The sequence below is a fragment of the Columba livia genome, chromosome 3, assembly GCF_036013475.1.
Source record: "Columba livia isolate bColLiv1 breed racing homer chromosome 3, bColLiv1.pat.W.v2, whole genome shotgun sequence".
Taxonomy (NCBI): domain Eukaryota; kingdom Metazoa; phylum Chordata; class Aves; order Columbiformes; family Columbidae; genus Columba; species Columba livia.
Genome location: NC_088604.1, coordinates 16,103,500 through 16,117,033, shown reverse-complemented (window position 1 = coordinate 16,117,033; position 13,534 = coordinate 16,103,500). Strand labels below are relative to the sequence as shown.

Sequence of the window (13,534 nt, the reverse complement as noted above, 5' to 3'; positions counted from 1 at the left end):
TAACGAGGGAGGAGAAAAAAAAAAAAATGGGTGATCCCCAGGGTGTGGGCAGTGATTGAAATGTGCAATTGCGTTTTAAACATAATTAGCTCCCTAATTGCATAGCCAAGTTTAATTAATGCAATTACATGAGTAATTAATTACTATTCATTTTAAGAGTACTGTTTTCAATGTTTTGTTCTCTAATTTTAAGAATTAGACAGATCTCAATATGTAATAACTTTGAAAAGTTTCCATCTATACGCATTGAAAAGGCAAGAGAAGAAAGAATAACTTGTTATTATCCCTTATTAACAGTCAAGGTTACATCAATTGCAATTGGTAACTCTCACAAATCCGATGGATTATTTCTAGCTTGCAGACACAAAAACCTGCGGCTCTCCATTCCTGTTCCTGCGCTTTTGGGCTTCAGTCATACCCAGCCCAAAAACTTCAGAGTACTCAGGAGATGAGCTCGTGTTAAAAAGGAGCCTTGGGATCACCTTGTCATGTTGTGTTTCTATCTATTACACTTCCATACACAGTGTGTTCCCTTAGCAACCAACGTGCTCCAAACAATTTGTGAGGTTGAGTTTTATTTTGCCATTCCTTTCTAATCTACTTTCTCCCCATGAATGGTCTACAACCAACTCCAATTTTGCCTTGTTAATCTCATGAGTAAACCCATTTAACGAATTGAATAAAATTCTTTAATACTCTAAATTAAATGGGGTTTGGGAATAAACTCCAAACAAATCTCCCACACATTTCTGTTTTTCAGCATTTCATGATTTCATTCACCTTACATTACATAGTGTGGATTTGATGCTTCTACAGCCACCAAATAGCTCACTGGAGTAAAGCTGGGACCAAGACTGAACAGCACATTTTTCCTTTTTGGCATATTACTGACAACTGCATTGCATTTGGTTTTCAAGCCCACAGACTCATAAATTTCACTGAACTATACAATGAATTGGCTCTTTCTTTCATCCTCACTCCAGCCCATCCAGACATTTCTGGCAGGTTCATTAATCTGAGAGAGGCTGGTTTTCCTACCTTTCACGATGCTACGGAAGCTGCCAAATAAAAAATTTTGAGGTTTTACTCCTCCGAGAACATGTTAAAGAAAATGTGGCTTTTAAGATCCTTCCAGTGTTAAACAAAAACTGCTGCAGGAACTTGTACACTTTATCTAGGAATGAGATACTAAGTCTTTCTGCCCTGGTAGTTATCAGATAGTAAGCACTTCTTTTTCTAATCCTAAGTAGTTTGGCTTTACAGTTTGTGGGGTTTTGGTTTGGTGTGTGGGTTTTTTTGTTTGCTTGGTTGTTGGGGTTTTTTTAGTTGCTGTTTGTGGGTTTGGGGGGAGTTTTTTCTTTTTTTTTTTTTTGTTTTGGTTTGGTTGGTTTTGTGTTTTGTTGTTGTGGAGTTTTGTGGTTCTTTTTGGGTTTTTTTGTTTGTTTGTTTTAAAATCTCCTATTCTCTGATGTGACAGGTATTGCAGTCAGTTAACTAGCCATGGGTCTGCTCTCCCTGTGAGGGTCTTCTTGGTGAAGCCACCTTCTTTCAAAGGAGACAATGGTCCTGTTGCTCATTATGTTGGGAAAAAATGACCTCCAAGATAGGAAGAGCAAATAATTTTTCAGCAAGAAAGTTACTCCTTAAAAACATAAATAAGATTAGCAGACTAATTCTCTTCCTTACAAGGCAGGAAGGAAAAGGGACTTTTCTCACAAGTCATCTGTACCTTACCAGCAATGAATAGCACTGAGTCTGATACTTTCGCCAACATCCTTGTCATGTTCTAACATGATGACATACATAAAAGATAAACACTTGTCACTACTGCTACAGATCTTTCTATTTATCAAGACTCCCTACACTTTTTAGGTCTTTCGACAATTGGAGCTGAGATGGTCAGAAAAATACATAGAAACATGAAGTACAAGAAACCACAACCTTCACATTAAGCCAACTAATCAAATGAAGCTCAGGGGGTAAGAAGACACTGGCTTCTCAAAGCATGTATTACAAGCATGACCTGCTGCAAGCACTTTCCCATAAATATCAGCTGGAAATGAATTAAATGTTCCCAAAACTCTGTTCTTCTTCTAATACAGCAGCTACTACAGTATATCTGCTGTAATAATAGAGGCACTTCGGGTAAGTTGAATACTGTATAATATGTTCAGCTGAGACTCACTCTACTGTTTTTTACTTGTGAACATCTGGTGATGGTCTGTTTATTTATCCATGAAAATAAGGTGTAGATCAGGCATGACCAGCTGATCTAATGCCTTACTGACAATAAAAGGCAGAAACCACATTTTACTTTGACTACTCATACCTCCCATTCCCAACAACGTCTGACTATGTGCTCTTACCAATTCCTTTGCAGAGGTTCTGGTATTCATCAGACCCCTCATGGAGCCAATTTACCAGCAAAAGCCCCCTCAAACACAACATCTCCACATTTTATATGAAGTCTGACAAAACAAACCAAACAAACAAAAAACAAAGCAAAACAAACCCACCAACCTCACCCTATTATGATACTCTTTGAAGAATAAATCCCTCATGAAGCTTTCCCTGTGCTTTTACAGTTGCAACTGCAGAGGACAGACAAGGCAACAGCAAGTGGGAGACTTCCTAACTGTCTCAACTTTTTCTTGCACGAGGAGAGAACCGCTACACAGCTTCTACCTGTTCCAACATGGTCAGAAATCTGTTTCTCAAAATATAATAGCATTTCTTGCAATACTAAGGGCATGGACCACCAACGGACAAAAATTCTGCTACTAATAGAGGCGAGAGTAACACGTGCATTGATTTTGGTATGGCCTCTGATTGCAAACTAAACTAAAAAATAAGGACTAAGAATAATCCAGAAATGCAAAATCCCAGCACGTCCCCCTCTCCATGTCTCTGATGGGACAGAAACCTTGCCAATTGCCACACCATGTGGGGCCTTGCCCCTCGTGTTTTTTAGTGGCTGGGAATAACAGGGCTCTCGCAGTACAAGCCAGATGCCAAGGAAATGTTACAGCATGAATACCATTACAGTAATGAAAATAAAACTGTACTGGAGTTCAGAGCATGACTTGTATTTTAGAAAAATTTGAGGGATGCTACAGATACAAAGGTGACCTCAAATCCAGCTGTATGGCTACTGGAAATCAAGGAACCTTCTAATAACTCCCTGCCCTGGCAGCTTAATTGCACTTTGCAAACCTGGGAGGAAGAAGAGTCTGTACAGCTACTGCCAGACAGCACAAAGGGATGGAAAGGCAACTACTTGTTGGGAACGTGCAACTCCTGCAGACAGATAATGAAGATAACAGCATACAACAACCAACCATTATGCTCTGCTTCACAGAGCATAATGCTAGTTAGAAGAAATTTTATACGATTTATGAAATAATTTTCTTTGGGTACAAAACATCTTCCAAATGTACACTTGAAAGCTTTCGCATAACTGATGGTTTTATTTATCTCTCAAGTTTGTGTGATAGAAATTTTAAATCCTCACAACTTTGTTAATATTTTCGTATAAAAGTGGTAACTCGCAATGTATTTGGTTCATTCCTGAGTGCAGCACAGATGATAATACAGACAAGTCACTTGCCTCTGCTTTCAAATATAATGAAATAAAGACATAGTTTAAATTATCACACAGAGAAAATTCTCATGTGCTTTGCCTTTTCCAATCCCAAAGCAAAAACACTCACTAATTTTTATTACATGCTTACAGACTATAGCATAGTATGAAACTTCATTTAAGCAATTACATCCTTCCATTATCTGTGACTGCTTCTGTCTTTACTAACTGCAGCTGAGCAACTGCACCTCCAAATTTTCAGAAACCAGATAAAGAACCGATGGTCCAAAGGAAGGAACAAGTGCCACTTAAGAAATACTCTTTTTTTCAGATACTCAATGCTTAAGTTTTCTGCCACTTAAAAAGGGAAGCCCCCCACCCACCAAGAAAAAAAAACCAACACAAAAACCAAAACTGTTTTCTTAATACAGGAACCCCAAACCAGAGTGTCCTATACCACTAATTGCTTAAGAAACAGTCACAACACTAAAAACATGAGCCTATCAACTGGCAGAGCAATCACCTGGTATAATTCAGTACAACTTCTGCTGCTTTGTCCTATGAAGGGCATGATGCAAACGATCAGAAGTGTGGGCTTAACAGGCAGCACGCTGCTAGCCAAAAAATATTAATCAAGAAGCGCTGCCTATCACACTATCACCCACAACAGCAGCCAGCAGGGACCATACACCCTCATAATCAACACCATGTTGAACTACTACATCGTCAGCACCAAAAATCATCTAGAACAAGTTTCACAGGAAGGCCAGAAATTGTTTCCTGATTATCGCACGCTGGTGTTTTCCTTCTATATTTGTGTGCTAAGTGGTACGGTGCCTCTCAGCCAGAGCATGGGAAATGGAGGATATCCTTTGCTGGGAATAAGCCCAGTGTGTTATTTTTCAGTTTGAAAGTGTTTAGGTTAAAAGTAGGAAGCTCACATTTCTGTTTGTGATGATAAACAACTTTTTTTCCCTATGCTTGTAAATACTGTGAGACAGGTAATGTATCATTCACCAGCCATTCTTTTTATATTGTTTGCACAATTTTCTCTGTAAAGGATTAGACTGTTCTGGATAGAAAACATAGTTCTAAAAGACTAATATACCAAATCTCAGAATTAGCTTAAAGGCCAAAGATACATTCAAGAGTCTTTTATTAATGGGAAGTTTTTTCTTCTAACACCTGGCAACCCCAAAGCACAACCGTAATACGCTACTTCATAACAACCCTGCTTCCCAGTCATTTCGTAGTTCCCAAAATGAGCAAGCTAAGGTTAAGATCAACATTTCTCATTTTATGTCATAACTACTGTGTTTTTATTTTAAAAGATTTTTTCCCAGGGAACGAAATGTTCTTCTACACTATGTATTGTTTCAGGATAGAAAAAAACAAAACCTTCAGTTTCATGGCTGCTTTCCACTTTACCTAAAACTTCTTCGGTAAGGGTTGTACTGAAGGAGATGAACAACTGTCTTTTTAAAAATACACCCTCATCATATCTTCTAAGACGACAGCTGAGGCAGCATTAATTCAGAATTACCAAATACTGCCAATCAGAAGACATGAAAACATCCTAAAAGAGATCAAAATTTCACACTAGTCCTAATCTGTTCTATTAGTGTCAAAATATCGGCCACAAATATGAAAAGAATTGCATCATTTGCTTCATAGCTTTTACTATGCAGAAGCCTAACTCCAACAGCACCCATAAACCATTTGAACGACAGCTGACTATAAAACGACACTGGTCTTAAGGGCATTTAGTACAAGGTGTGGGGAGGGGATTTTCTCTAATTGTATACTCACCATATAAAGACCCAAGAGAAAAAAAAGCGTGGGGGGGAACCAACAACAAACAAACAAACACCACACGCAACACAAAAAACAACACACCACAACAAATTAGTAGATTCCAAGATAAGTAAAGGATGAGAAAGTTAAGTCTTAGATTGATAAAATTGTTCTGGGAGTCTACGACCATAGAGTTAAGCATGGAATGTGCCACAAGTGAGAAACCTCCTGCATCTTTTAAAGTGAAAAATGACAGACTATAAGGACAAATACATGATGATTATAACCCCTAGTGAGAGCACCCTGTCACCAGCCTGACAGAAATACCTGCTTCAGATAAAAGCTCCTCCTGTCTGCAAGTGAACTGAACACAACTCTTCAGTCGAGTCAGTCACAAGTAGGTTTAAAAGCAGAATCTCTAAGCGTGCTCACCCTTCATTTACAATCCAGAACTGTTCCAAATTAAGAAAGAAATAAGGGTGGTGAACTAAGGTGTTAAAAAACTGCCTTTGTATTTCCTTCAGTACAAGTTCCCTCTACAGATTTGTTTCATTGAATATCTAGTGCATTAAATAAAGACATAAGCTAGGAGAATCTGGTGTCTTAATCTGTGATTATGTTATTTCAGGTAGCTACTAAGGAAAAACTACCTTTTTCTACAGTTTTTCTAAAACTTTATTCCTAAAGCTAAGGGAAAATTAAAAAAGCAAGCTTTTTTTTTTTTTTTAAAGAATGAGCATTTTTGGGGCATATTAAAAAACAGATGGTGATAAAGAATAATTAAAACTGGTAAGTAGAGAACCTAAAACCAGGAGAAAACAAATAATTTAAAATAGCACGTATGAAAGGAAAGGAATAACAGGAATGGCTGGTTTAGTCAAAAAGCTACTCAATTTGAATAGGACAAAATTCATCAATATTTCTAACAATAAAGAGATCCACACATCCAAAGCAGATATTGTACTAGAAACCAGACCCATTATAAAGATATTCTGGGAGAAACTGAATCATTGAGTAGGCAAGAAATATTTGCCCTTGAAATATTTCCAGCTTATAACTCCAACAACCCTGAACCGGGAGAGCACTAGGATATCAAATGATTTTCCAAAACCACCTGAAAAGAAGCCAGAGACGCTCCAGGATTTATTTTTTCTTAAAGAGCTTAATATCTTCTCTACACCAAAAGTACATTGCTTCTAGCCTCAACGGGGAGTTTTCTGCCAACACTGCAGGAAAGTATGAAAAAAAAATCCATAACACAGAATATAACTCTCAATTAATTACACACTTAATTGCTCTCTTCTTTAAACAGCCTAATGAACAGAGCAAGTTTCAGTTTCAGTATATATATGTAGCCCAAAGTTTCAAGTCCAATAAAACAGATGCGACTGATTTGAAATATCTGCGCTAAAATCAGACACGTCCACCTAACCAGTGGTAAACACCCCGAATAAATAACATCTACACGTCCTGCTCTCCACCCAGAGTGGCCAGGACATGTAGGGTTTTTCTGTACAACCTGGGAAGAGAACATTCTATGCCATGAAAGCTGACAGCCTGGATTAAATGTAAGAGAATCTGGCTCACTTCAGATGCCAGGCCAGCAGACCACCATGTGTTGGTGGAGCTTCTTCTCTTCACTTCTCCGGCCAGACCCTGGTTGCACTACTGACTCAACTTATGTTTCTGAGTCAGTAGTCTGAAAAGTGTCCCAAGGCACACACAACTTTCATTTCAGCCTTCCTGAGGCACACATCAAAGCCATACTCCAGGAAGCCAGCTGGCAAGGAGCGCATTCCAAGTGTTTGCAGAAATTGCAAGTTAACTATTAAACTATTGGCAAACGGCCCAATTCCAGTCAGAGGCACTTGCCCTCATTAAAGCCCAACAAAATAAAACAAAAACAAAGTCTCCAAGCTAAGCCACTCAAGCTGTTACCTATGTAAAACAAACATTTCATTTTAAAAGTCCGATTCAATTTGGCTTTTACTCACTCCCTGCACTGTGTAGTACCTGCATAAGGCATCTTCTTGACATTTAAAACCAAACCTTCCTGTCCTTTCTAGTAAACCAAAAAATCACCTTTTCCCTCTGTTAACAGCTTTGCAGATAAAAGGAACAACTGCAGTGATTTATTTTTTTTTTAGGAAAAGCATAATTCTCAGACATTCCTAGTCTCAAATGTCATACTCATCTTGCTGAGAATTCTGCAGGAAAAGCTGATGCATGCCATTTCATTTACAGACAATATTATGATACCCGTTGTCAACTCTTTTATAATCCTGAAGTTCAAGAGACAGTAACTTTTTGGTTTTGCAGTGGAAATTCAGCTTTGGCATTAAGAATGGAGAGAATGGGCACATGTACACAGATAATCCAGTCAGACATGAGCTCAGCCAGACCGTACTCCAAGCTGGCCGGACAGAAGCCAGCTCCAGCTCACCAGTCATGTAGCTGTGTTAGCACAGGACTGTGCCCACACTAATAAAACCTGCAGAGAGGCCGGGCCTGTTAGGCTGGGCCTGTTAGGCTGGGCACAGTCTGGCCAGAGGATGCTGTTTCTGTCTGCACCCACCCACATCCATACACACTCCTGCTCCATAAAGCTCTGACTCCTGGGCATCCCTTCTAAAGATGTTTTTCCTTATGCTGTAAACTAGAGGGCTAGAGCACAGCACCATACATTTGAGGTTTTGAGTATCCTTCTTGACCATAACCATGGTAATTCCTTGTAGTAGTTCCAAGGAAGACTTAAAAAAAAAATGAGAATAATTACTGGTGTTACAGGGCAATGAGGGGCTAGGGCAGTCAAATGGATTCTATTTACACAAAAGTACTTCCAAGAGTTCTGAAACACAACTGTCCTTTATAGTAGTAGCATTTCCCCCAGGCATTTATTTTGTTGTGGAATTCAAGAATTATAATCCAGTTCATGTCAACATCTCAAAAACAGAGGACACATTTTAAGTAGTATTCACATCTACCTCAAAGTAAACAAATAGAAAATTAAGCTATTCATTGGAAAAACAGTGAATCCAAGTTCTTAGAAAAAGCCAGAAAACAAGATAATGAAAAGAGAGCAGGTAATACAGCAAATCACTAGTTCTTTAAAGTTTTGCCCCAAAGATAAATGCAACTAAACTCATCTTTGCCTCTGCAAGGAAATTACGGTGTGTTCCAAGGACAAAAAAAAAGTCTTAATAATCTACTGACACAGAAACCAAAGGACAGGTGTGCATCTTGCACCTCAAATAACCGGCCCAAAAGATCAAGGAGTAAAACTGTAACATGAACACGTTAATAACATTGAGTTTTCCTTAATAACAAATGCCCTGGAGCAGCTTAAGGCTGACACAACTTATGCGTTTTATATTTTCTTCATCTAAATATGAGAATAAAAACACCCAACCAAACAAAAAACAACCAACCAAAACAGATTTAGTGATCTACATACTTGATTTTTTAGGAAATGCAGTAAGAAACCCGTCAATTATACAACATTATCTGTGCCAGCCCCTTTAGTCTTGCCCGTGGAAAAACACGACAGGTTAAAAAAGGCAATTACTAGACTGTGAGACTTCTGTCTCTATTTCAAAGTAACCTCTTATTTCTACTTTTACCTTTTCTATTGTTTAGAAGAAGCATTCCATGTTTTGAAATGAACTATAGATTGTTGACTAAACAGAAGTTATGCCAGTATTTAAGATATCTTCAGCAACCTTCAAACTCAAAACCATTGACATGAACTGGAAAAGTTTACCTTATTCAAAAAGCAAATTTAATCTGGGCAGTAACCTTTGAATCACATTTTAAATTTTCTTATACACAACAGTATTTCAAAAATGGAACTCATATTTGGATTTATGCTTTAACATTCATTATTTGGGTCCATTTGTATACTCATGTGTCACTGCGAATGTAAAACCCATAAAAAGGTTTAATTCAAATAAGTTCAGGCAGACTAATGTACCAATAATCAGAGAACAGTGACAAAGGAAGATGGTTCAAGGAAAGATTTGTGTTAATTTTCATTGGAATAACCTGCATGCTGAAAAAATAGTAGGTAGGATTAATCAATATTTAGGTTTGCAATAATGTCTGTTAAGTATGATCTGAGATCTAATATAGAGTGCTTATATTTCTTAGCTAAAAATTACTTATCTGACTTCAGAAACATGAATTCAGTATTCACAGAGCATTCTGCGACAGTGAGATTTTTGAGACAGTAAAACTTTTCATTTTGATTTACAATATGTGCAAGAATACGCAAAATAATACAGAATCACAGAATCGACTGGGTTGGAAAAGATCTCAGAGATCATCAAGTCCAACCCTTGGTCCAACTCCAGTCCGTTTACTAGATCATGGCACTAAGTGCCATGTCCAGTCTCAGTTTAAAAACCTCCAGGGACGGTGAGTCCACTACCTCCCTGGGCAGCCATTCCAATGCCTGACCACTCTCTCTGTAAAGAATTTCTTTCTAATATCCAGCCTAAATTTCCCCTGGAAGAGTTTAAGCCCATGCCCCCTTGTCCTATTGCTAACTGCCTGGGAGAAGAGACCCATCCCCACCTGGCTAGAACTTCCCTTCAGGTAGTTATAGAGAGTGCTGAGGTCACCTCTAAGCCTCCTCTTCTCCATACTGGCCAGAACAAGTTCTAACAAACATTCGTCGCTGGTGACAACCAAGACAAATAATTTTTTGGCTAAGTGGCAATGTCAGATATGAATCTCTAATGTACTATAGCTGTATATCACACACACCTGCGTTAAAAAAAACTCAATGTGCAACTTTGAGAGAGAATCTGAACCTTATCCTTCAGGACAGAAGGAATGCTTTTTTTTTCCATCTAAATTACTTAAATTGAATAACTAGTCCACTCCAGTTTTAAAAACTCATCCTATCTTGTCTTCCCTAATCCATTAATTAAAAAGACAAAAGATTAAAAAAAAAATGCTTGGAGAGGTACTCTCTAAACTTTACAAAGGACAACAAATAGAAACAAAGTGTTCAGCTCTAACTACAGCAAATACTTTGTCTTAAATACAAAATATTTGTTGTCCCCCCACCCTTTGTTATCCAAAGCATTGAACAGCTCCAGTTAACAAAACATAAGTTGGTTAGAGCTGCATTAGAGAAATAGGTAATTTACATCTGAAGAACAACCTGACACAAATGACACACAAAAAACTCACATATAAAATGCAAAAATCTAACAATACAAGAACCAGACTACAGAATTGTTTAGAGTGGTAAACTGTTGTGTTCAGACATTTATATACAACAGGTATATGGTATCTATTCCACAAAGAAAAATGTAAACTGATGAATCTCTGTCTTAAATGTAAGTGAGCTCATATAGGGGGGAGACATGACAACTAGAAATAAAATATAGAAAATTAAAATTAATTTAAAACTAATTATCTGAAGACTTATTGGCTGTTTTTAAAAAATGGTTAAAAATATATATATAAAGTTAAGGAATTTTATAGTTTGTCCAGAATGTGAATAAAATTACTTAAGAAGAACTGTACATATTTTTAGAGCCTGGTCAGCTATTCTACATGTAACATTCACATATATATCCTGCTATTTACCTCCTATCAGGCCAAAAAGCCTCTAGCAAATGCACTGTAGAATCAACAAGAATGAAAATCAGGTGTAGTTTTCTGTCCCATTCCCTAACAGCAAAAGTCTTGCTGTTCAGTCTCCCTAAGCCCAACCTGCAGAGATATATAATTAACCTACTTAACTCCTTCCAAGTGAAGAGCTGCATTTCACGTAGGGCACTGAGCAGAGGCTGCAGCAAGAGCCACACAATCACATTTCTTTGAATATTCACTGCTATGACTATTTCACTATATATCTTGAAAGTAACCTAGATAGTTCCTATTTAGGAATTATTTTCTGATGAGCAATCAAAAACTACTCTTTCCAGCAAACCTCCACTTGAATTTCCTACTGCCACTGGCTAATTTTGAAACTGGCTGCAAAGAGGCAAATTACAGGCTGTTTTCTTCAGTAATTCAATATGTTACACTAGTAAGTTATGGTTAGCTTAAGTTTACTTTATCCTGGAAAGTCAGAGAAAGTAGACGCGATTTTGCAAAAGTAATTTTCTAACATGAATACCTGAATGGCACCAAACAACCGAGTTTTAAAAGAGCAATATCCACAACAATTTGTATTACTTACTGGTATATAATAGATATTCATTTTAGGGGCTTCATTGGCAGTCATTAGCATTCCTAAAAAGAGATTTCCGTATTAAAAATTTTGGTCACAAGAGGATAACACTACTTTTTTTTTAAAAAAAAATATATACTTGAGGCATTTAATTCACATGAAGTATTATAGATTTATACATAGGACTTAAAATATCTTTCCAGGCAAATAAATGGAATAAAAATTGAAAGTCAACCTGAGTATTTGTAGGAAAGAATACTTCATGGGTTAGGGGAGGAAGGGTGAAATCACATTACCTGCAGCTCATACAGTACATATTCTGGACCTGCAATGGAACAGCTAAGTGGGACCCATAATAAATAGTTGCATTCAATGCTAAGGAAAGAAAGGTCTGACAGCAGCACAATTAATAAAGCTTAGTTCCCTACATATTCTTCCGTTTTGTCCTTTATCTTAACAACTGTTCGGCACCACTTCAAGCAACACCAGAGTCCTGACAACCGTTGGCTGCCAACTCTTATAACAAATCTAAATAGTTCATCCCCTAATACTATTTAGAACAAATCCAGTTAGTATTGTACTTAAAACCCACCTCTGGGCTGAACAGGTATTATTAATACAAATGAGGTTTCATATTTTTATTTTGTTTTTAAACACACACCTGTAGTCTAAACAAAGTCAAAAATCATAAGGTGGTTTACACCTTTATTCGTATTTCATCTTGGGAAACCAACACAATAGTAGCTTGTCAACACAAAATAAGAGTCAAGATCCTGTGGTTTCAAATGCAGTAATATTAGTGATATTAGCCAACCAGAGCAAATGTAAAATTTGAAATATCTATGAACATACCCAACAAACACCACGAACAAGGGTTTCAAATACTCTGAATACAAAAACATACTGCAGAAATACTAAAATCCATGGAAAAATCTCCAACTGTCACAAGACTTCATTTAAGTTCAAAATGAAAAACATTTCATTCTACACAGAGATTCATAAGGACATTCGGCATATACTTTTACATTTATCTCAATTTTGTCTTTCCAACATAGCTGATCACTGGGTAACACAAGAAATGGAATATGAGGAACAGAAATCAAGTTAGATAACATTCTGGTCTGAAAGCATTGTAACATATGCTGCTGGGACTATGAATAATTGGGTCAATTACTACACACCCAGAGGGTAGAAATATAATTTACACCCAACTAGAGGAACGCAATTAACATGGGTGGAGTAATCCTTCCTACCTAATCCTTTTATTAAAAATACACAAGGTATGGACTTAGAATGTCAGAGAAAAGGGGGCTTCCTTCCCTGGCAAAGCACAAAATCTGGGAAAGCTTAGTCAGCAAAATGAGGCTAAAAACCATACCTGGAAAGGTTCTCAGGCAATTTAAGGAAAAAGCAAGAATGTATAGTATATACATATATATATATATATACACACACACACACACACACACACACATACACACACTCTGTATTATATGTATATATTGTAGTATAGTATACAGTTTACATGTTCCCTTAATATATGAGCATGCTCACTACTGTTTCAGGAGACAAAGCATTTCTGCATTGACTATATGAACCAGTAGAGATAAAAGCATAGAAATTAATTCTGCAGGTGCTCCAAAGACGACAGTAAAGGGAAAACCTCCTATGTAAGAGTCTTCCCCCAATGATCACAGGAGGAAAAAACAGTCTTTGGAACAGTACATGTGTGTATACTACAGGGAAAACAAAATAATAAAATAGAAAAAGGAACAACTGCGAAAGGAGAAGTCTACTGTGCACATTTTCATTGTTCCAGCTTGTCAGTTTTAACCAATTTTTGTGAGAAGAGAGACCACACCCTAACAAACTACACAGCAGCCTAGTTTGATCACTTTAAAAGGGAAATAAATGAGACCTCTTTTTTTTCAGAGATGAGTTTTTATAAGACCATCTTTGGAAAGTGGTCTGCA

The 13,534-nt window shown here is 37.3% G+C and overlaps 1 protein-coding gene across 1 annotated transcript in view; it reads right to left on the bottom strand.

Moving 5' to 3' along the window:
- Positions 1 to 13,534, bottom strand: part of NOL10 (nucleolar protein 10) — a 51,069-nt gene that overhangs the window by 19,450 nt on the left and 18,085 nt on the right. The window contains exon 13 of the mRNA XM_005506835.4: positions 11,571 to 11,623. Within this exon, the coding sequence (XP_005506892.2) occupies positions 11,571 to 11,623 (53 nt within the window). The remainder of the gene's footprint in view (positions 1 to 11,570; positions 11,624 to 13,534) is intronic.